The sequence below is a fragment of the Malania oleifera genome, chromosome 2 (genome assembly GCF_029873635.1).
Source record: "Malania oleifera isolate guangnan ecotype guangnan chromosome 2, ASM2987363v1, whole genome shotgun sequence".
NCBI lineage: Eukaryota > Viridiplantae > Streptophyta > Magnoliopsida > Santalales > Ximeniaceae > Malania > Malania oleifera.
The window spans coordinates 125,071,570-125,096,951 of record NC_080418.1 but is presented as its reverse complement, the minus strand read 5'-3'; the positions used below and the strand labels follow the sequence as shown (position 1 = coordinate 125,096,951).

The 25,382-nt window shown below is 35.2% G+C and overlaps 1 protein-coding gene across 1 annotated transcript; it reads left to right on the top strand.

Moving 5' to 3' along the window:
• The first annotated feature begins 1,404 nt into the window (after window positions 1–1,404).
• LOC131149226 (fasciclin-like arabinogalactan protein 17) lies at window positions 1,405–11,529 on the top strand. The gene is made up of 3 exons (XM_058099484.1): window positions 1,405–2,802; window positions 10,679–10,789; window positions 11,037–11,529. Exons 1-2 carry the CDS (start codon window positions 1,485–1,487, stop codon window positions 10,750–10,752), a joined length of 1,392 nt encoding a protein of 463 aa, XP_057955467.1. The 5' UTR covers window positions 1,405–1,484; the 3' UTR covers window positions 10,753–10,789; window positions 11,037–11,529.
• Window positions 11,530–25,382: the final 13,853 nt, after the last annotated feature.

Genomic DNA, 25,382 nt, shown 5'->3' with positions numbered 1-25,382 from the left:
TTATCTTTTAACTTTTCACTTAGTAGGTAAAAAAAGAGAGGATTGAGAATTATAATAAAAACGAGCCCAAAATATATAGGAAATGAGGACGGTAAATACATGCGTATGACTTGTGTAGTCATTACAAAAACAACAAGAGTTTTAAATCCCATTAGATGCAGCTGGCTACATAAATCTTTTGGATGCGAGAGACTTTTATTTTGCTTTTATATAAATAATTCGACCTCCAATATTTAATAGTTATAAAGAGTAATAAACATTTATATAGGAGAGTAATCAAGTTTCACCGTTTGAAACAAAAATAATAATATTACAGTAAAAAATAATTTAGTTCGAAAAGTCAAAAATGTGTTTTAAAAACTTAGTTTGGACCTAAAATCCCTATAAAATTTTAGACAAAGTAAAAAAAGTTCAAACTCAATTATGTTATTAGAGATTAGAGCAAAGGATTTTGAAATTATTATTTTATTTTATTTTTTTTAAAAACAATCCTTCCTTCACCTAAAAGAATTGCATTTTGGTGGAGGAACTAATTAGTGGACTAACAATAATTTCTTCATGTAATTTGGATTAATATTGCATATATAATCCTACTATTTCATAATTTCATATGGGCATCATCACATTTTTAATCTAAATATTTTACAATTTATTATATAATATTATTTCCTAAATTTTAATTGAAGCATTTGCTTATCCTAACTATAACTAGTGTAATAGTTTTGCGTCCAATTTTAGTGAGATATTGTCTGCTTTGATATATTAACCTGATGTATTTGTCCTATAAAAGATGCCTTGAAGTCTAAATTCTCCTTAAAAGTACAAGATCTACTTAGTACATATTCAACGTGGGATCGTGATACTTAGTTTTATTACAATCACTTTTATAGGTGTTTTTTTAATTAAAAAAAACATTATATGTAGAAATAAGACCATTTAATTTTTTTTTTCTCCTAAATATCTTTTATCTCATTCATACTTGAGAAATTAGAATTTAAAATTTATATTTAAATTAAAAAGAATTAAAATTTAAAAATAGTGAAATTCGCATGCTCAAAAAGTAATATATTGTTTTACTAAATCTGTTCAAATACAATTTTGTTCAATTAAGACGGGGACATTGAGGTCAACGGTTGACCGAAAAAGGTACTGCAAGCCAAGCTGAGCCGTGAGCTAACAACGACGGCGGCGATTCACTAGCCAACTTAACTTCTGCTTTAATGAACAGAAACTCAGTGGTCCCCACCTCCAGCCTGTCAGGCAATGAGAACGTTCCACAATCTACTACCCCCGGTCTCACACCATCTCTTTACTCCCTTCCCTCCACGCTCTCCACGTGTCCATCTCCGGATCCCACACACCTCCATCAACCCCATTTAGTTCTTCACTTCAAGTCCGCCCAGACCAAACACAAAGCAACCGGCACCGCAACAAAATCCAGATACACACGGGGCACCGTACACAACCTCGATTCTGCAATCGCCATGGATTCCACTGTCCATGGGGTAAGCAAGCTTGTACTCCTCTTATTATTCGCGGGAATATGCTCCGCATTGCCGGAAAATTCCATTCTCAGGTCGTCTCCTTCGTCGAGCTCCGGCCAGATTAACTCCAATTCGGTTCTGGTGGCTCTCCTCGACTCGCATTACACTGAACTCGCCGAGTTGGTGGAGAAGGCCCTCCTCCTTCACACCCTCGAAGACGCTGTCGGCAAGTACAATATCACCATTTTCGCTCCGAGGAACGAAGCTCTGGAGCGAGATCTCGACCCCGAGTTCAAGCGGTTCCTCCTTGAGCCCGGGAATCTCCGGTCCCTCCAGACCTTGCTTCTGTTTCACGTGATTCCGACTCGGGTCGACTCCGACATGTGGGAGGCCGAGTCGACTCGTTCGACTCGGCATCGCACGCTCTCCGACGACCACGTGCAGCTGTCTCGGACGGCGTCAGGCGAGAAGGCGGTGGATCTCGCGACGGTGGTTCACCCGGACTCGGTGGTTCGACCTGACGGAGTGATTCACGGGATAGAACGACTGTTAGTTCCACGGTCCGTACAGGAGGATTTCAACCGCCGGCGGAGCCTGCGGTCCATCTCGGCGGTGTTGCCGGAGGGAGCGCCGGTGGTGGACCCCCGGACGAACCGGCTGAAAAAGGCCCCAGCTACGACCGCGAAACCCGGTTCGCTGCCGGTTCTCCCGATCTACGACGCCATGGCTCCGGGACCCGCCATGGCTCCCGCGCCGGCGCCAGGGCCCAGCGGTGCGCACCGGCACTTCGACGGCGAGAGCCAGGTGAAGGACTTCATCCAGACGCTCCTCCTCTACGGGGGGTACAACGAAATGGCGGACATTCTGGTGAACCTGACGTCTCTGGCTAGCGAGATGGGGCGGCTAGTGTCAGAGGGATATGTGCTCACCGTCTTGGCTCCGAACGATGAGGCCATGGCGGCTCTGACGACGGAGCAGCTGAGCGAGCCGGGGGCGCCGGAGCAGATGATGTACTACCATATGATACCAGAGTACCAGACGGAGGAGAGTATGTACATTTCGGTGAAGAGGCTCGGGAAGGTGGAGTACGAGACGCTCCGGTTGCCGCACACGGTGGTCGCTGAGGAGGCCGATGGGTCAGTGAGGTTCGGGAAGGGGGATACGGCGGCGTATCTATTTGACCCGGATGTTTATACGGACGGTAGGATCTCGGTGCAGGGGATTGATAGGGTGTTGTTTCCGGCGGACGTGCCGGAGAAGAAGCCGGAGATGACGAAGACGGATCATGCCGTGAAGGTGGTCGCCCACCCTCGGAGGGGTATGTTAATTAATTCCCTTTTATTATAGAATCCATTACTATTATTTACTCAAATTTATAATCTAAAAATCTTAATTATTTCAAAATGTACAAAAAAGTTTCATTGCATATTTTATTAATGTTGAGAGGAAATCTTATTTTTCATAATTTGTTTAAAATTGGCGTAACACACTTATTGTTATTTGGTGGAGAATTATAGTAAAGAAATATGTCCCATTTGTTTCTGAAAAATTAAAAGATCAGAAAAATTGAGAACACTCCATTGGTGAAAGCACATAAGACTTTTTTTTAAAAAAATTTAAAATAATAATAAATGTGTTTTCTTTTCTTTCCTAAAAACTCTTATCAATTCAAATGGTAACTATGTTTTTCAAACATTTGAACCTTCTATACTAGAAGAAACATGTTTAAAATTGAAGTAATATATCTTATAGATCCATCGTAATTATTATTATTTTTCCAAAGATATAGAAATGTGAACTAATCTTTTGGAGCATTCTATGGCTTTTGTTGCAATTGCTTTTCTATAATGTATATATAATTTGTAAAAGCTACTATAAAAATCAGTAACATAGTCAAATTTTCCGATCAAAGACATCTCTTACCAAAGGAATGTTCCAGAAAATTCCTTTATATGTAATTTGAATGTGATTATTGATTAGGGCATCCTTGTCGCGAGCCAAGCTGAATGTAATAAAATTTTGTGGTATGGAGAGAAAAAATTATCATCATTCTCCACTTCGAAAGTGATGAGGGAGAAAATCATCCCAATGCTTTCTGATGAATTTACAAACTCCAACACTATATGCTCCTCTCCTCGTCTTGCGGGGGGCAAAATGCCTCACCTTACGCTTTCGCCTTTTAAAACATTGCTAGGAAATGAGAAAATATTTATAGGAGGAGATCTAAATGGACACGTTGGAAGTGATAATAAAAATTATGAGATGATACATAGAGGACATGGCTATGGAGACAAAAATGAGCCTGGGGAGATGATCTAATACTTTGCTATGTCATATGATTTTAGTATAATGAATACTTGCTTTAAGAAGAGAGAAAAATACATTTTTTTTTTTATTTTTAATAAAGGTGGGCGGCACCTCCATTTATTTATTAATATACCCTCATTTTTGGCGGAGGAATACCATGGTTACAAGACAAATATTGAGAGATTACAGATAAAAAAATTAAAGACTTCTCAAAAACAACACCAACAACCAACCAAAATAGGATTACAAATCCAAACAAAGCTAAATAAGAAACAAATCTAAACAGACCTATCAAAAACAAAAATAATAAAATAAAATAAAATAAAAAAATCTAAACTTACCAAACAAAAATTGAGAGGTTGAACTAATAACGAAAGGAAGTGAGACCCAACTTATCCATCCAAAGGATACCTCTCAGATAATGTGGTAAAAAATGTTATTTTTCGTAGATGACATTATTTCTCATTTCTCCTTCTCTAGCGAGAAAATCAGCAGCATTATTGCCTTCCCTATATTGATGGATCACCATGAAATTCACTTCTTCTAGTTCCGCCACGAGGTCCTTCCAAAAATCCCAGAGATACTATAAGATACATCTACCTTTCCGAAGTCAATCAACAACAATTCGCGAGTCACGTTTAATAATCACATTAAAATAATAAAGTCGTTTGAATAAACGAATTTCTTTCAAAATTTCTTTTAATTCTGCACTATTGTTACCATTATCAAAATAGCTCGAAAAAATTGCTTTCACCATGCCATGGTAGTCCCGAATAATTCCTCCACCTCCTAAAGTACCCGGATTGTCCCTACAGCTCTCATCACAATTAAGTTTTATCCACCCTGTTGGGAGTTTAACGCATGAAATAATTTTTTTAGGCCTGACGCAAACTCCCTAATGCTGAATTTAAAACTCTTTCAAAATTGTAATGTCCGATATCTTCAATTTTTGAAAAGAATTAGAGCTCTCAGCTAAAGAATTAATCCAGTATCGAACATTTCTCTACGTTTGATCCGCACTTTGATAAACTCCTTCCATTCTCGCTTTGCATCTTCGATTCCAGAGGCACCACGTAATCAAATACGGAATCAGATCGATTAAAATACCTTTAATAGATGATTTTCGAGCATAGTGGAATCTGTTTGCAATTCTGTTTTTCTAGGGAAGGAACCGTTGGAAAGGAATCCCCAACACCACACTAGCCCGACGCCAAACCTCTTAAGCCATCTCGCTTAAAGAAAGAATGGGATCAGTATTTTCTTGACTTCTCTGCACTCTACAAGCACAAGTCGAAGCCATCGATAGTCCTTTGGCCTGAATATCTATTGCCAAACATCTAAACCAGGCTTTCCATAAACACATTGAGATTCTTCTAGGCAATAAAGAATGTCAAAACTAGTCATTCCACTCAAAAATTATCACCTCTGCTCCTCACTGCTTCCCATGCCGTTTTTATAGAGAAATTGCCGTTAGGGGTAGGCTTCCAGATAAATATATTCTGACCACTTTTACCAGCTGACACATTACGCAAGATTTTTATTGTTTTGTCGGCCCCAACCAATTCCATTAATAAAACAAAGTTCCAGTTGTTATTCAACCAGCAATCCTTAATACACAGCTTCTTGTTCTAAATATTCTCAGTGCGCATAGCTAACGGGCCTGATGTAAGCCACCTATTGAACCAAAAAGAAGAGTTCCCACCTCTCACCAAAATTTTAACATTATTCATAACTTCCGGAATGGTGACCATCATTGATTTTCAGAATTGAAAGTCATTTGGAACACTTAATAACCTTTAAAAGTGGACAAAATAGAAGTCAAATAGATTATTATTATTTTTTTAACTATGAGGGTAGATCGTTTATCATGCAAGGATTGTAAAGTTATTTCAGGTGAAAGTCTAACCACGCCACATAGAGTCTTAGTGTTAGATATATGTATTAAAGAATGGAAAAAAAATGATAGAATAAACTAGTATAAGAGAACTAGGTGGTGGAACTTAAATGAAGAAAATATAATAAAATTTAAAGATAAAATAATCAAAGATGGGGATTGGACTATAGAGGATGTGATAGATACAAATACTCTTTGGAGTAGATTAGTTAGCTTTATTAAAAAGATAGTAAAAGAGATTTTAGGTGAATTAAGGGAAAGATTTTCAAATAGCAAAGAGAGTTGGTGGTGGGATAAAGATGTACAAAAAGCCATAAAGACAAAAAAGAATTTGGTATAAAACGTAATAAAATGTAGAAGCAAGGATAACTTTGAAAAGTATAACGAGGTAAGAAAAGATGCAAAAAAGGCCGTTAGTGAAGCTAGATACAGATCATTAATAGTTTGTATGATAGATTAGATACAAAAGAAGGGGAAAGAGATATATTTAAACTTGCTAAAGCTAGAGAAAGGAAGAGTAAGGACTTAGGAAATGTAAAACGTATAAAAAGTGAGGTTGATTTTTTCTTGGTTAAGGACGAAGACATTAAATAAAGATGACAAAGTTACTTTAGTAAGTTGTTTAATGAAAACCAAATAGAAAGCTTAAACTTATAATTGTCAAATCAGGAAAAAACTAAAAATGTGAGATTTATTTGCAAAATTAGAGTTAACGAAGTTAAGTTTGCACTAAAAAAGATGAAAATGGGAAAGCTATGGGACTAGATAACATTCCAATTGAAGTTTGGAAATGCTTAGGTGATAACATAATTATATGGTTAACTAATTTATTTAATACAATTATAAAAACTAAGAAAATGTCAGATGAATGGAAGAAAAATACTTTAATACCTATATACAAAAATAAAGGAGATGTTCAAAATTGTAATAACTATCGTGGAATTAAACTTATGAGTCATACGATGAAATTATGTGAAAGGGTAGTTGAACAAAGATTAATGTTAGAAACAAAGGTCACAGAAAATCAATTTGGTTTTATGCCTAGGAGATCTATCATAGAAACTATATATCTCTTAAGAAGATTAACGGAAAAGTTTAGGGAAAAGAAGAGGGACTTGCATATGATATTTGTTGACCTTGAGAAAGCATATGATAGGATACCTAGGGAAGTTCTGTAGTGGGTTTTACAAAAAAAAAAGGGTGTATGTAGTATGTATATTGATGTCATTAAGGATATGTACAATGGAGTAATGATTAGTGTAAGGACTATAGAGGGAGAAACTAGAGAATTTTCAATCACCATAGGTGTACATCAAGGATCAGCTTTGAGTCCTTATCCTTTTGCTTTAGTGATTGACCAATTGACTAAGAGTATTCAAAAGGAGGCTCCATGGTGTATGTTGTTTGCAGATGATATTGTATTAATTAATGAAACTAGGGATGGAGTAGAGCCTGAGTTGGACTTATGGAGAGAAGCTTTGGAATCTAGAGGCTTTAGGACAAGTAGAAATAAGAAAAAATATATGAAATGTAATTTTGGTAATGATAGGAGGAATATTGAAGACAAAGTTAAACTTGATGATGAAGAAAAAAATGGCACTTGTAGATTTCAATACCTTGGATCTATTATGCAAGCTGAAGGAGAATTGAAGATAATGTAATGCATAGAGTTAAAGCAGATTGGGTAAAATGGAGAAGTGTTTCAAGTGTGCTTTGTGATTGTAAAATATCCTTAAAATTGAAAGGGAAGTTTTATAGGACAGCTATAAGACCAGCTATGCTATATGGGTCGGAATGTTGGGCGACGAAGAAACATATTATCCAAAAAGTAAAAGTTACCAAAATGAGAATGTTTTGATGGATGAGTGGTGTAACATTGAAAGATAAATTAAGGAATGAACATATTCGTAGTAAGTTAGGTATAGCTCCTATAGAAGATAAGGGAGGGACGATTTAGATGGTATGGACATTTGCTACGTAGGCCGCATAGTGCACCAATGAGGAAGAGTGATTTAGTTACTGTGGGGGGCAGTCAAAGGGGTAGGGGTAGACCTAAAATAACTTGGGAGGAGATAGTAAGAATTTAATATCCCTGAATCTGTTCAAAGAAATGGTCCATGATCGCATAAATTGGCGGAAAATGATTCATATAGTCGACCCCACCTAGTGGGACTTAAGGTTTGGTTTTTTTTGTTGGTTCCACAACCTAGTTCTCTTACACTGGTTTATTTTTTCATTTTTCTTCCATTTTTTAATACATATATATCTAACATTAAGACTCTCTGTTGAGTGATTAGGCTTTCACTTGGAAGAACTTTACATTTGTAACTAAATATAATATATATTTTTTACATTATAAATCAATATTTTACCATGTTCTATCCAAACTATGTAGAACAAGTGTTAAAAGGCTTAGCTTAAATATTAAAGAAGTAGAAGTACATTTTTTTTGAAGGACGTAATAAATTTTTCATCATACCTTGTGTTGATTTATTTAATAGAAATTTGAGAATGAAATAATTTTATAATAGAAAAATATGTCATGTACAAATTTGTGGTACATGCTAAGCAATATTTGTGATGGATTTGAGACTTTGGAGTTCAAGTGATAAATTTGGGATTCTATAGATTGAACGAAGGACAATCTGAAATTGTATTAAATCCAGATAAATTAAAAAATGCAAGACCTCAGGCAAACAAGAACAATAACGACAGGAGCCAAATTTGTTTCATGCTTTAGGAGCATGTGTATATATTTATATGTACATATTCATGTACATATATTGTAAAAAAATAGAGAAGTTATAAAAATTTAAAATCTTTACTATAAATTCGTTGTTTGAATCTTGAAAATATTAATAAAAGTAACACCAAATATAAAAAATTTAAAATTTTCAAAAGTGATCATGAAATTAAAAAAGAAAACAATGTTGCAGTAACTCAATTAAACAAAAGTTTGATTTTGCACATTATTGACATTTATTTTTCTTAATTTTAAATAAATATTTATAAAAAAATAATAACAGAAAATGAATTTTCTACTTTTTTTTTCTTCAATATAAAGTTCTTAATCCAAACAAATGATAATAATTATTAAAACCTCTTTGTAGTACACATGCACATTGTGCACACACACATTATATATATAAAATATACTGCTGGTTTGACCATCAGTCTGACTGGTTGAACCGACCCGGTGATCACTGTTCCAGGTTTTAAAACCATGTTCTGAATGCGATGTCGATATGATGTAAATCTTGAAACATCTGGATATAGTTATGGGATATGTTGTTCTTACCAAATAAAAAAAGAAGAGGATATTTGATGCATAACCGCAGAGTGCATTAGTATTTGGAATTGATATGGATGTGGCTGCCCTCTAGAAGTATTCGTGCTTCATAGGCTAGAAAATGTAACATGAAAGCCATTTGTTTGAGTTTATTTGTTCAAACAAAATGGGATAATTGTATTTTGTGTCCCTCCAACTGTTTGGGGTCATGTTCCCTTTACCCTCCAAAGTTTCAATTTTAGCTTGTTGCACCTATAACTTTTAGACAGATTCAGGGTAATAGTCCCCTCCTATTTTTGCAGTTAACGCTGAGTTGTGATCCATACTCAATAGAGGTAGTCTACTTTATATCTATAACTAAGAGAAGGTTTTGTGTGGAGGGCAAGAGGATTGAAGGGCCTTGGAGGGTACAATAGTCCAATTTTTATTTATTTATTTATTATTATTTTTTGCAGTGGCTTGTTGGATGTAGGCGCACTGCTGAACCCTTTAAATTGCTGTGTTCTTTTTTGCTCTTTTATATTTTTTCGATTTGCTGTATGTGTCCACATAATCCTAGGTTGTATTCACAATGGTTATGTTTGATAGATTTTCAGATTCATGTTCTGCACATGATTGCTTTACGTGGGAAATGGTCTGTCACCTGTCCACTGACATGCTAATTTTGCAAACTTATTATTCTCTCAAGGGGAAAAATAAATTTCTGAAAATGACTGCCATAAAATGATTTTAAGCAGAAGAGAAGGATGGATTGTTGAAGAAACAGATTAACTGACATGATCTTTCTTGCCCTGAGCACTAAATTGGTAATGTGTAAGTAATGTGGGTGGAAATTCATTTAATCCTAATGCTGGAGCATAATGGGGGGCTCTATTAGCATGAATCAACGTTCGTTGGTGTAAGGTGACGAAAATTTGAAGCTTTTGAGGCAAAGTGAAAATGAATCCAGGCATAGGATTCAGAGGGGTGGATGGGCGCTTTATCCCTGAATTGAGTGAATTGTTGTTGAAAATTTTGCTTGCCCATGCACTAATTTGAACCTTGCAAGTATATTAAGTTGTTTTTATACTATGGTGCAAAACTTGGTTTTTTTGGTAACCCAAATTTCGTGTGGTTGAATGATTCTGATTGTAGTGTCCTTTAATTAATAGTAGGAAGCAGCAGCAGCAGGAACCTTTATTTTATTTAAAATTTGTATCTTCATTTCTTTGCCCTTGGTGACCTTGTTGCCTCAAAATCGTCTTTTCTTAGGTGAGAATGATGGGAATGTGAGGGATGATCTGTCAATGGGGGAGGATGTGTCGAGGGAAGGAATTAGTGAGATGGGTAGTCTTAGAAATCATTAAAGAATGGGATTATGGGAAAAGAAAAAGAATAGCAGAAAAATCCTGCTGGTGTTGATTATGGGATTTTTGTCTTTTGGCCTGTTTGCTTATTTGTATTTAGTTACCAAAGTTTTGCAATGCATGCTGTTGTGCTTATGGATTATCTGGAAATAAATACCATAAGGAATCACTCTAAATTAATCTCTACAGGGCGCAGTGCTAAAACCAAGAAGATTTGAAGTAGAAACTTTTTAATTTGTGTTGTAGAATATGTTATCTCTTTTCAGTAATGATTCTTCTACTTGAGTGATATTATTCTCGAACAAACAAACAATATCTTGTGTTCATTTGCTTATAAACTTTAAAATGTGGAAAGCAGGGAAATTGCTAGAAGTAGCTTGTGGGATGCTAGGGGCCTTGGGACAGGATCACCGATTTACCACTTGCCAATGAAGAATTCCCTCAACATCCCTGCTCCAATAGGCAGAAGGTAAGGTGTTCTGTTTTCCAACTCCTACCCTAACCTCTCATCTAATTTCTGCTGCTTTTTGAGAGAACCAGGAAAGAAAGTGGTGTGATCCAATGGAATTGGTCCAAAAATAAGTTTTAATTTTAGGTGTTTTTTTTTGCAGTGGGATAAATTTGTTTTAGTTCTTACACACACATGTATGTGCAGGTGATTTACTGATTTTTTTTTCTTTTATTTTATTTTATTTTGGTATCTTTTATTTATGCAGAGAGATGAAGAAAAAGGAAGTTTCAGGAAACTGAAGGGAAGGCCGTATGAGATGGATGGAACAGTTGGGTGATTTTGAACTTAAGTTTTCTTTTTTCTTTTTAAAATCTTTATTATTATTATTTTCAGTATTTGTTTTTGTGGGAAATATGTTGGAGAGCTTAGGGAAGAAGGGAGTTCCTCTGTTCTGTCCTCTGCCCGCCACTTCCTTTTTTTCAGGTTTGCTTGCATTCATTCGATCCAAAATAATTCCCACGCAGGAAGAAGAAAGAGGGAGCTGTAGTTATAAGTATACGGGTTAAGTACATAAAATAAAAATGTATTTAATTTTAATTTTAATTTTGTTTGTTTGGGCAGTGGTAGAGGGTGGGGGGGTCCGAAATGTGGTTGGGGCATTGTGTTTTTGGGTTGCGTTTCAATCCATCCCGTTTAATTAGACAAAAAAAACTGAGATTGTGGAATGCAATAAAATTATTCTTTTGTGTTTATAGTCATATGCCTGCCCCCTGGCAAGTGGCAACATTTTTTTTTTATGAGCCTCTCTCTCTCTCTCTCACACACACACACACACGCACACACATACATGCGCGTGCGCATTCATGAGCAGCACATGCACACCTGTGTTGGCTAATAAAGCTGGACTAGTGAAGTAAGCTTTGTGTTAGGGTTGATAGTGTGATCTTGGTTAAATGGGCAGGCGAGATGGCTTCACCTGTCATCACCAGCAATTTTTATACTAGATGTCGAATTATTCGGATGATGACTTGTGTGGTTCTCTTGCTGATTGAATAAAACAACTAGTTCCACTTATCATCGAGTATGAAGGTCACTTGTCTTCATGAATTTATTATTGTTGGAACTAATATTTTACGAGTATGAATGGCTTACGAAAACCTCTCTGGTGCTCACGAATGTAGGTTTGAACGTGTCGTTAGCCGACTTTGTCGAGGGAGGGCTTTGACGAGTGTCGCGCGTCTCCCTAATTGAGTTTAACTTGGGGGTTCGTGATAGTTGGTATTAGTGCATGGTGATTCTGAGCACCATGAGTTGTGAAATGAGAATTTAAAATTTTGTAAAGACGGACAATATTGAAGCATGAGAGGCAAGAGATGACTCGAGAAAGGCATGTCAATTGAGTTGAGGCTGCCAGAGAGAAAACGCTAAGGGGAAAACCTCTATAGTGTAATTGATTTTGAAAATAGAATTGTGAGACTTGAATAATTCATTCCATGTATAAAAATCCTTGGTATGGAGTAGTTAAAAGTAGAATAGGTTGAAATGCATTGAGGGCATGATGTCATCTCTCCCATCGCATGAAGGTGAAAGACAAACAAAGCTTAAGTTATTAGAGAGGAGCATTGAGCAGTTGGAACTCATCGAGGGCATGATGCCATCCATAATCTCAAGGGGTAGTGCCAATAGAGCTTAAAGCCTCCCTATGGGAAGTAGGCGAATAGAGCTTGAGGTCTAACAGAGAGTATTGAGCTATTAGAAGCCTTAAGTAGGCTGAAACACATTGAGGGCGTGATGCCATCCATAATCCTAAGGATAGAGCCAATAGAGCTTGAGGCCTCCCTATGAGAAAAAGACCAATAGAGCTTGAGGCTTGTCAGAGAGTATTGAGCTGTTGCAAGCCTTGAATAGGCTGAAACATATCATGGGCGTAATGCAATCCATAGTCCCAAGGGGTGGTGCCAATAGAGCTTGAGGCCTCCTTACGAGAGTTAATTGAGATCATTGCTTACGCTGCACGTGTAGAGAATGTAAAAGAATCCATGACAATTTGATGGGTAAGTGGGCAGAGGACTTCCAGTAGGACTATAGAGAGCGGTAATGGTTCACCCTCAGGCACCCAAGAAAGTAGGCAAGGTGTCACTCCAAGTGCAAAAGGGTAGGTAGGGTGAACACTGCACTCTCTGGTAAGTCAACATGGCAGAGAAAAGTAATGGTTCACGCCAAGCACCCAAGAGAGTAGACATTGCTTATGTTGCACGTGCAGAGAATGTAAAAGAATCCATTACAACTTGATGGGTAAGTGGGCAGAGGACTTGGAGTAGGACTATAGAGAGCGGGTAATGGTTCACCCTCACGCACCCAAGAAAGTAGGCAAGGTGTCACTCCAAGTGCAAAAGGGTAGGTAGGGTGAATACTGCACTCTCTGGTAAGTCAACATGGCAGAGAAAAGTAATGGTTCACACCAAGCACCCAAGAGAGTAGACAGAGTGTCACGCCAAGTGCTAAAGGGGTTGGCAAGCTGAACGCTACACGCTCTTACTAGTTAATCTTGAGAAGGACTTGGAAGCCTTTGATGACTTGAATGATGGTATGATGAGAGATTCAGTTTATTTCAATACCCAAAAGACAACCAACTACAGTGTATGAGTTGTTTCCCTTTTCAGCTCTTTACCAGTCAGTAGTCGTAGTTATGTCACACAGTGGATGAGTAATCGTAGTGATCCCACACAATGGATGAGTCATATCCCTTTTTAGCTCTTTGCAAGTCAATAGTCATAGTTATCTCATACAATGGATGAGTCGTAGAGTTCCCTCACACAGTGGATGAGTCGTACAAGGTATAGACTAAATATGTTGCCTTGTGGACAAGTAGTCAATTACGAAGGATGTCAACAATAATAGTGGGAAGACTTCTTACAGTACATCAGCGAGGACATTGATAGAGTGAAAGGGGGAGTGTTTGGGGTTGACAATGTGATCTTGATTAAATGGAAAGGAGAGATGGCTTCACCTGTCCTCATTAGCAATTTTTATACTAGATGTCGAATTACTCGGATGATTACTTGTGTGGTTGTCTTGTTGATTGAATAAAATAACTAGTTCCACTTATCATTGAGTATGAAGGTCGCTTGTCTTCATGAATTCATTATTGTTGGAACTAATATTTCACGAGTATGAATGGCTTTCAAAAACCTCTTTCGTGCTCATGAATTCAGGTTTGAACATGTAGTTGTTGGTTGGCTCTGTTAAGGGAGGGTTTCGACGAGTGCTACGCGGCCCCTTGATTGAGTTTAACTTGGGGGTCCGTGACACTTTGCTTGAATACAGATGACTCTTTCTTTCTCTGCTATTTGGTTTTTTTTTTTTTTCTATTGTGATTTTCTCCTTTTTGAGTCTATGTTTCTCACATTTGGTTTAAAAGCATTACTCATATATTTTCATTATTTCTGTATATAACGTAAAAAAATAACTATAAATTTTTTTTAAAATATCATTACATTAGGCAAATGACACTTCCCAAAAGTACGGAATTTTTTTGAAGTGAAAAATTTAAAGGATAAAAAAACATTCTAAAACATTATTCAGAAAACTAAAAAAAATGATATCAAGCAACAAGTAAAATGACATTATAATACTGCAAATATTTTTTTAAAAATAATAATAAATATGCAATTAATGTATATGCATGATGCATGTTAGGCTTAGGGTTGTAATTGAGTTAAAAAAATGTTAATTAAAGTTAAAATGAGTCTGTGAGTTAGATTCAACTCTCTTTAAATTTTTATTGTTTATTAATGAACTTTAAACTTTAGAGTCTAAATTCTTCATTCATGTGAATAAACAAACTACTTAACTTATTTTCAACAATATGTAACGTTCATCATGACTTGCTTGGTTTACTCAGCCAAACAAACAAAGTCTTCTTTTGTTTGAATTTTAAATAAGAGAATATGCAAACTAATTAAATAAGTCAGTTGACAAGCTTTACTACTCGAGTATTTATACATAGCTCAAGCTAAAAAATGAACAAGATTGAATGAGTGAGCTTTAACAACACACACACACACACACAGAGATATATATATATATATATATTCATTCCTTACTCCTTTCATATTGTCAATCCATTGAAATTTTTGCATGGTTATCATAAACAATAACTACACATTTTCTTTTATAAAATATTATATCCCTTGCTATATAGTGTGTGTTCATTCCACTCTAATAAAATGAATGATGACTAATTACAGAAGGAAGGGTTTTATTTCAAGACAAAAATTATTATTATTATTAGTATTATTGTTATTATGTTATGAAATGTAGGTGCATGTCCCCCCATGTTCCTATGAACCTGCCCCATATATATACACTAATTCATATCCCTATGAACCTATCCTATACGTCTGCACTAATTCATCTTTCACTCCTTCATCTTCCACCCATTGCCCTATAAAAGGGCACCCTCTCCCTCTCATTTGTGATATACATATAGCATGCTTATATATACATATTGCATGCTTGGAGTGAAGAGCATATAGAAAGGAAAAGATAGAAGTAGAAAGAAAGATGAGAGATATAAATGAAATAAGAAGAGATATCTTGCGTAAATCCAGATTCATATCATATTGTAATTTCTTCTAAATAGTGAACCTTTGATCCAATCCGCCTGTGAAGTAGGTATATTCGAACCACGTAAAATCTCTGTCTCGTCTTCATTTATTTTTCAGCTCATCTCTATTTATTTTATTATTAATTTTTGTATTATTTTATAACACGTTATCAACACGAGATTCTGACCAACTAACATATTTATTTAATTCTTATTTAATTTATGAGGCTCTAACCAACTTGCATATTTCTATATATTTTTACTGCCTTAATGGACAGTTTTATTTTTGTTTATAACGCCTTAATGGTCGATTTTATTTAAAGTATCAATCTCCAGAAGAGATGGTAAAATATTCCTCTTGAAGAAGCTATATATATATATAATGTCTAGAAGAAATGATAAGATACACCTCCTGAAAAGGTATATATATAAAATTTTACTGTATATATATTTAATATTTCGAAAAGATAGTCCTCCTGAAGAGGTTATATATTTAAATCTTTCGTATACATATTTAATCTCTCAAAGAGATATACCTTCCGAAGAGGGTATATTTTTAACCTCTCAAATAGATGTTAAAATCAACCTCCTGAAGACGTGAAACGTTTATCTTTCAGATGAGGTGGCATATTTAACTTCCGGAAGAGGTGGTAAATTATTAATCAATTTTATATTATAAATTAGGATCATACTCCCGACTAGTACAAATTAAGAAAATAAAATAATGTTCCTGAAAAAACATATTTAAGCACCCCCAGAAGAGTGAATATTACTATATTATTATCGTAGTTTTATTTCAATTTTTACATTCTATTTTTACAAATTGCCTTATTATTATTGTTAATTTATTTACACGTCAAATATAAGTAAAATTAAATTTGTTCTACTTCACATCGAAAGGCAATAATCATATATCGTATATTCTTGACGTCAAAATCCATTGAAATGCATTGAATTTAAAAATTATTATTTTAGATAGAAATATTGCATCCTTGCAGGATCGTGTAGAAGTCATGATCTTCATTACGTGTGTATGTATGATGGTGTGTGGAAGGTGTATGGATTAAGCAGGTTATTAAGAAAATATTATATATTGTTACATATATAAACATGCATGGGCTCAAATGTATTTGCCTCTTTTATTTTATACTCAGCTTACCATCTAATTAATAATTCTTCTCTCTCATAATTGTTATCTTTCTAATTAGAGTAAGAATTAAGGACTGAATACCTCACTATTAAAAACTCACTTATCCTACGGGAAATTCTAAAAGAATATATTTGACCATCAAATTTTACCAAAAGCTCGATATGAATGGTTGTACCTACAGTTGCAAAATTTTAAAACAATCAGTAAATATAATTCAGTTTTACATAAAATTAGCTTGAAGATAAAACTATGTGGTGAAAATATTATTGATGAAGACATGTTTGAAAAGACTTTTCTACTTTTCATCTTACTAGTATGCTCCTGCAGCAGCAATATAGGGATAGGAAATTTAGTAAATTTTCTGAATTCATATCATGTTTTGTTATTGAGAAAAATAATGAGCTTTTGATAAAATATTACCAAACTCGTCCAACTAGTTCGACTCTATTCCCTGAAGTGAATATGAACACATTTTGTGGTCGAAGACAAGGACAAAGGTATGGTCATGGACATGGTTGTGGCCGTGATTGAAATAATCATTGGCATCGAGACGTGAGGTTACGATCCCCTAGAAGAGGGATAGCCCCCAGAAGAGGGATGACCCCCAAAAGTAGGATAATTAATAATACGCATCATGAAAATGAATGCTACATATGCGGAGTAAAATGGTCATTGGTCGCATACCTGTCATACGCCCAAGCACTTGGTAGTTCTATGTCAAGCCTCTATAAATGAAAAGGAAAATAGTAAAGAAGTAGAAATAAATTTTACTGATTTTATTGCAAATCAAACAATGATGCAAAGGAAGCAATATTATGTTTGGATTTATCATTGCTTTGATTGATTCTAAAATGTCTATGGAAAAGTTTGTTTAACTAATAGTGTTATAACACACAATTATTCAAGATAGGAAATAGTTTCGTTACTTGAATATATTTTCAATAAATGTCAATACAATATCTATTTCTACAAATTTGATTAAAGGCTCCATAAGAGCTAATATAAAGTTACCTAATGATACTTAATTACAAATTGATGAAACTTTATATTCCAGCAGATTCAGAAGAAATCTGTTAAGCTTTAAAGGTTAAATGGATATCACATTGAAACTACAAATAAAGACAATAAATAATTTCTTTATATTACTTCTATTGTTTCTGTAAGAAACAAATTTTAGAAAAATTGTCAACTTTATTTTATAATTTACATAATACAAAGATTAAAGCAGTTGAATCATATAATGTCTTGCACCAGAAGTGTAATGATCCAAAGTTATTTACACTTTGACATGATTATATTGTACATCTTGGAAATGTAATGATGCGAAGAATCATTAAAAAATTAACATGGTCATCCACTAAAAGAACAAGATTCTTTTATCAAATGATTTCAAATGTATTGTCACCTTAATGAAGCAGTATTCCCTATATTAGGGGGAGCAAAATCAGTGCCTGAAGCACAACATGAAATCATATGGAATGCCATAAGTTTAACTCATTTAGATTCTCGCACAAATCAAAATGAACTTGAAATTCCAAACATTATACATTTGCAAGGGATTGCAAATCAGTTATCAGATTCTTTTGCAAATACTAAGGTCATATTAAAATCTCATATACATGCTGTAAATATTCCAACACATATTGATGTCCATGAAGGACAACAGCCGGCTAATAAACCTAAACCGCAAGTTAAGTGTGGAAGACTTGTTGGTGCAAAAGATAAAACTCCTAGAAGGAGAAAATTGAAATCTGTAAACACTCCATAAGAGGTTACAAAGATGAATAATCCATTCGATATTCATAAACCCATTTTTCCTGAAAATGAAAATTTCTATTATGAAACCTCCTAAAAAGAAATCTCCTAAAGAGAAAACTCGTCCGGAAGAGGAATCTCTTGAAGAGAAAACTCCTGAAGAGATATTCCTTGAAAAGGGACAGGTATTTGGAAATAATAATGAGATCTCAATTCATTAAACAGGATAAATGTGAGATAGAAATAAAGTTGTTGTCAACAACACATTTGCAGTAGCTAATAACATTACCAGAAGTAATGACATACTATAAGTAATGAGGATCCTAAAACTAAATCTGTTAATGAATGTCGATATAGAAGTGATTGGCCAAAATGGAAAGAGGCTATCACATCAAAATTAAACTCTCTATCAAAAGAGAAGTTTTTGGACCTATAGTCCAGACACCACAAGCGAAATAAAAATAATAAAATTACTCGATATAAAACAAGGCGTGTGGCACAAGATTTCTCGTAGAAACCCAGAATTAATTATGAGGAGACATATTCTTCAGATTCTTAATTGGGCTAGCAGTCATTGAACGACTGAGCATGCGTCATATGGACGTAATAAACAACATGGATGGTTAGATAGTGAAATTCATATGAAAATTTTTTGAAGGATTTGAATTTCTTGAAGCAAAATCCAAAAATTTATGTTCAGTTAAGCTCCAACATTCCTTATATAGATTAAAACAATATGGGCGCATGTGGTACAATCAATACCTTGTGAAAGAAGGATTCATAAATGATCCAATTAGTGTAGGAACCCGAACCAAGAAAATAAAAAAAAAAGAAAAGAGAAATAAGAAGAAAAGAAAGTAAATGGTTTGGTACAATACCAAATCGTCAACGATTTTGTAGGACTCAGGAAAACTGTCGACAGTTTTAGTTAGAAGATTTGGTTGGAGACCAAACCATCAACAGTTTTGGAAATCTCAGGAAAACCATTGACGGTTTCAACTACAGAGAGGTTTTTAGGAAGATTTTGGTTTGCTAAGTGGCCAAACCATCGACGATTTCCTTTGAGCCAACTTACCTATAAATAGGTGTAAGCTCATTTTAAAAAAAAAATAATTTCTCTCTCTCTCTCTCTCTCCTAGGGTTTTAGAGTTCTCTCTCTCTCTCTCTAAAGCTCTCCCGGGTCTTCCTTGTGCTCTCCAATCCTCTCTCCTTCCTCTCAGCTTGTCGGTTTCTCTTTCCTCGGCGAGTTTAAGGAAAAGCTACGTTTAGTTCCAGGGAACGTGATAGGCAGATTTTCAGGAACAGGTAAGGAGATTAGATTATGCCAGTTATTTTTGAAAAGTGAACCTATTAAACTGTAGTATATGATACGAGAATGTTATTTATGATTTCCTAATTTAATCAGGCGGACGAAAATGTTGTTTTGGTTATTATACTTGGATTTGGAAGAAAATTAAAGTGAGTGGGGTGATCATCTCCATTTTACCAGTAAAACATGTATTTTGAGTAGAATGAAATTTTATGGATGATCATACCCTTATTTTCAGCAAAATATATTTTTCTCGCACAGGTTATTATATTACGATTTAATATTCAAATAATGTGGCATGAGTATGATTATTTAAATGCATAATTAAATGGTGGATTATTTGATATGGTATTGCATGGAAAAATTGGGATTTTTATACTGAATGGTGGATTAATATATAAAATACTGGTTTTGTACTAAGGTTTGGATATAATGAGCTTTAAGCTTGGAAATGTTGTGAATAATGCTGAAACTGTGAGTCCACAGTGATATATTGGTCACGTGGTTATTGAAATGTTATCGTTGAGACGTTGGGAAGGAATGCTCACGATATATGTTGAGAATTGTGAACACGAAATATGAGTCGAGAATTATGAATATGAAATATGTGTTGAGAAATATAAATAGATTAACTATTTTATTATGTAAATTGTAATGTATGTTCTAAGAACCATGATGGACAGTGGATGCTCAGTACCTGTAACTACAGACGAGATGTATATATGTCAGTGCAACCACACTATGTTGAGAGTGTTGGTAGTGGATGTCGATTTGGCCTGCGAAGAGTTGTGGACTGCCCCTGGAGTTCAGACCAGGCTGTGGTAGGCAAATCAGACTAACAAACGCGATATGTTTGACTTAGCCTGGTGGTAGGCCAGTCAAGGCTAAGTCCAGTTTTCAGACCACACAACCCGATCATGTGGGGTTATTACATGATGTGTATATGATAGTCCAATCAGGGAGGTTCTTATTTACATAATTGTAGATTTACATAATGGGACTACTGCTAAGCCGAGTTGTGAACTAGAAAGAAAATATACGTATTTTTAAATATACAGGCGTGAGTACAGTTTACAATACTTTGCATTTTAATATAACTGGATGGATATATTTACTACACCAAAAATCATGTTGGCTACACACTGGTAATAATCTAGTCCATCTTACTGAGAAGTGTCTCACCTCAATAAATATATCAATTTTTCAGGGCCTACAGGATATCGAGTCTAGGAGCTCCAAGGCGGGTTCTAGACGAGCTAGCAAAGAGTGAGTGTTTGTAGAACACTATTTTGTTTATATCTAAAGGTTTTTTTTTTTTTTTGGACACTCTGGGTTGTAATATATGTTGGGAAATATTGATATAAAGGTTGAGGGATAGTACTCTGTGTTGACTCTATGAGTCTAATCCGGTTTTGATAATGACAAATCACTTGGCATTTGATCAGTGCATTGAGTTTGTGAACAAGACCTATATTAAGCATGCACGGAAAGATAACGAGTCATGAAAGCCATAAAGTAAAGCTGACATATCTTGGTAAGATTCATGGAATTCAAAGAGTACGAGAATCAAGATGCAAGCGGCAAAGTTCAAGAACATATTGGGAATGGGTATTTAGAACTCATGTACTTACATTTTCATATGATTTAATTTGAGGCTCAACATAACCTAGAATGACTTTAGGATTCATGCATTTCATGTATATCATTATGGGACTTTCATGGACTTAGAAATAATTTTAAAATCATGGAAAATATGTTTTGTAAAAGACCTAAAAAAGAGAGCAAAGCAGATTTTTAGATTAGAAAAGAAAAATTGAGAAAAATGGCACTTCGGTAGCCTGAAGAATTAATGGGAAAAACAGAATCTGGTTGAGGTACTTCGGTTGCTTGAACTTGAACTTCGGTCGCCTGAAGTCACTTTAGGAGCCTGAACTTCAATTTTAGTAGCTTGAAGTCGCGGGAAAGTTTAAAATTCAGATTTTTATTAATAGAACTCGCAAGCTTTTTCTTTGATCCAATGGTTGAGATCAATCCTAAGGGTAATACACTATAAATACTAAATATCTAAACCCTAGAACGAAACTAAGACACACAAGAAAGAGAAGAACACATCTTATTGAAAGAATATTGAGAAACTTGCTCTTATTGCTATATGTTTGCCTACACTTCAACTTCTACTCATCGAGCTTGGGCAAATCAACTCAGAATCTCGAAGGGAACTCGTTTACTCATCTTATATATCATTCTAGTATTGAGGTTTGATCATTCAAGTTAATATTTTCAAGAGTTTCTCATCCCATCACTTGTTATTGAATATCATTAGAAAAGTTTGATCTTGAGTGTGATGTATGTGCACACTATATATATATATATATATATAGTGTGTGCACATACATATAAAAAAAAAATGCTTTTGACAAGATCATTACTTGAGAAAGTTTTTTTAGCTATTGGTTGATTGGTTTTTGATTCAAGAGTAAATATATATATATTTCATAGAGCTTATTATTGCAAAATCTATTTTTGATTAAGTATTAAGAGGTTGATCTTGAGTGCGCATATATATATTAAATCACTTTGATAAGATTACCACTTGAAAAGAGCTTTAGCTATTAATTAAATATTTTAGGTTCAAGTGAGTTTTTCCATTCAAAGACTCAATACTTTTAATATTAAAAATCCACTTGATTAGATATTCTTGGAATTCTTAAATACACATATTGTTGAAGGATATTTTCTGAAATAAATCCCATTGGTTTTTGATCTTTGGAATACATATCTATATATATTTGCAGATTACAAAGGTTGTGTTTTTTTTTTTTTTTTTAAAGAAGGGCGGGACCTCCATTTATTTATTGATAAACCCTCACTTTTGGCGGAGGAATACCGTGATTACAAGATATTTAAAGGGAAGGACAAAAGACAAACCTTTAAAGGCCTCCCAAAAACAACATCAACATCCAGCAAAAAAACAGATTACAAAACAAAAACAAAACAAGGACCATCAAGCCAAATATCACGCAAAAAAACAAACAAAAGATAAATAACATAAAGTAGAGCCCAAAACCAATAGGAAATCAGTTAAACATACCTCAAATAAGTCGTACTCATCTTCTCCAATTTATATAACCCCTTGATAACTCTAGAAAGATGACTACTATTTGTAAACAACCTATTCCTCCCCCTAGTATCTTGACGAGCCAAGGCATCTGCCACTTTATTTCCTTCTCTATACCAATGTTTAATTGAAAAGTCTACTCCCTCCAATAAACCAATCAGCTGCTCCCAAAAATCCCATAAATACCACAAGAAGCACTTCCTTGTTCTTATCCAATTTACAACAATCTTCGAATCACATTCAATATCAATACTAGTATGACCCAAATGTTTGCAAATCTTTATTCCCTCTAATACAGCTCTCAATTCAGCTTCATTATTTGAACAAGAACCAAAATATTTTGAAAAACCAAACACAAAAGTACCTGTATGGTCTCTAAGGATGCCACCACCACCCGCCGGCCCTAGGTTCCCTAAACTGCTTCCGTCCAAATTTAGTTTCAACCTCCCTTGCCCCGGTTTTAGCCATCTCACACAAAGCATAGTTTTACTTCTTTTATTCACAGTTTGCACTTCCAGATTCTGCAATATCCGAAAATCAGCATCCTTTAATTGAGTCAATCTTGTCATGTTCCTGCTCAAAACCCCCACCCAATACTTAATGGACAGCCACACATCTGAACTATTCTCCAACTTCCTCTCTATTCTAGCTAAACATCTCCTTCTCCACAGCCTCCAAACTACTAAACAAGGAATCAAACCCATCAATGATCCCCATTGAGAAAATCTGGAAGCCCTATTAAACCACATTTGGACTCTTTCTTTCCAACTTTGTTGTCTAAGGAAAGGAACACCAACCTCCACCGAAACCTTCATCCAAACCTCAGTAGCAAAGTCTCCCCCATTTAACACATGCTCTATATCTTCTGGCTGCCTCATCTCACAACAATTACACGCCGAAGCCATCGAAACCCCCACCCTTCTTACCTTTTCATCAACTCTTAAACACCCAAAAGTGACCTTCCACATGCAGATAGCAATTTTCTTCGGTAACCATTTATTCCAAACCCATTTTGCCCACTCAAACTTTGGAGCTCTAACTCTAATAACATCCAAAGCGGACTTTGTATTAAAACAACCATCCTTTTTTGGGAGCCAAAGCAGTATGTCCGAAGAATTTCTAAGATTTCCCACCTTTTCTATCACTTCTTCAGCTTTATTAAACCCCAGAATTCTCTGCAAATTTTCCACATCCCACGCATTATTGATAACCAAGTCTTTTAATTTGATATAAGAATGTGCACAATCTGGACACTCTACAACTAAAGGTCCTGAATCTAGAAACTTATCATACCACAAATTTATATCTCCTTCTCTAACCTTCCACTTAGATTTACTTAAAAGTTCAGGCATACCCTGCAGAACTTTCTTCCAAAAGGAAGAATCTGATCCATGAGGTCTGCAAAGAGCAATGTGTCCTCCCTTCACATATTTAGCTCTAAAAAATCTAGCCCATAAAGAATTTTGAGTTAACAAATGCCAACCAAACTCCATGAACAAAGACTGTTGCATTTCCGAAATGTCCCTAACTCTTATACCCCCCTCCTCTACAGGAACACACAATTTCTTCCAAGCCCTCCATTTCATTTTTTCTTTTCCATCCTTAAAACCCCAGAAAAAAGAAGCAAACACACTTTGTATCTTTTTTAACACCAGTTTTGGGACATTTAGAACAGCTAATAAATGCAATGACATACTCGACAACACATGTCTCAACAAAATAAGACGACCTCCTTGAAACAACAATCTACTTTTCCAGCCCTCAACTCTCTTACTTATTTTTTGAATTAAAAGGTCAAAATGACAGCCCTTCAATTTACCATCTACAATTGGCACACCCAAATACGTAAAAGGAAATTTACCCTCACTAAAACCAGTTTCTTGAAGAATTTCTCCTTTCCTCAGAACACCTAACTTCTTTGAGAAAAAAATTATTGATTTATCTTTATTCACCCTTTGGCCAGTCCAACTTTCATAGTCCTTGATCACCTCCATTATCTGTTTAACAGATTTTTTTCCAATATTAGCAAATATAACAACATCATCCGCGTACATTAAATGTGATATAATAGGTGCACCACACGGATGTGCAAACGGTAAAATCCTCTTCTCAGACATTCTTTTTTGAACTAACTTGAAAAAAACTTCTTCCATGATGATGAAAATATACGGCGACAACGGATCCCCTTACCTCAAGCCCCTTTTTGACTTGAAGAAACCTCTATACGTGCCATGCATCATGACTGAAAACCAAGGAGTAAAAATACAATTCTGAACCAACTTACAAAACCAGTCTGGAAAACCAAGAGCATGGAAAATCTGGTCTACCACCTGCCACTCCACTCAATCATACACTTTGCTCATATCAAGTTTTAGCATTATATTACCACCTCTCACCCGCCTATGTAATAATTTTGTCATCTCTTGAGCAAGCCTTATATTTTCAAAAATACTCCTCCCTTTCACAAATGCGCCTTGTTCTAAAGATATTAAATCACCCATCACCAACGAAAGCTTACCAACAAGGATTTTGGAGAAATTTTATAGATTACATTACAAAGGCTTATCGGGCAAAATTTGTCAAACGATTGAGGATCCTTAACTTTAGGAATAAGCACTATATAAGAGGAACAAAAAAACCGAGACAACATATCACCTCTGAAGAATTCTC

What these genes read in the sequence shown, in the direction of transcription:
- LOC131149226 (XM_058099484.1), top strand. Translation starts at nt 1,485, where the DNA reads ATGGATTCCACTGTCCATGGGGTAAGCAAGCTTGTACTCCTCTTATTA. An exon ending in GGTCGCCCACCCTCGGAGGG is followed by an intron (nt 2,803 to 10,678) that starts GTATGTTAATTA and finishes TGTGGAAAGCAG; the next exon opens with GGAAATTGCTAGAAGTAGCT.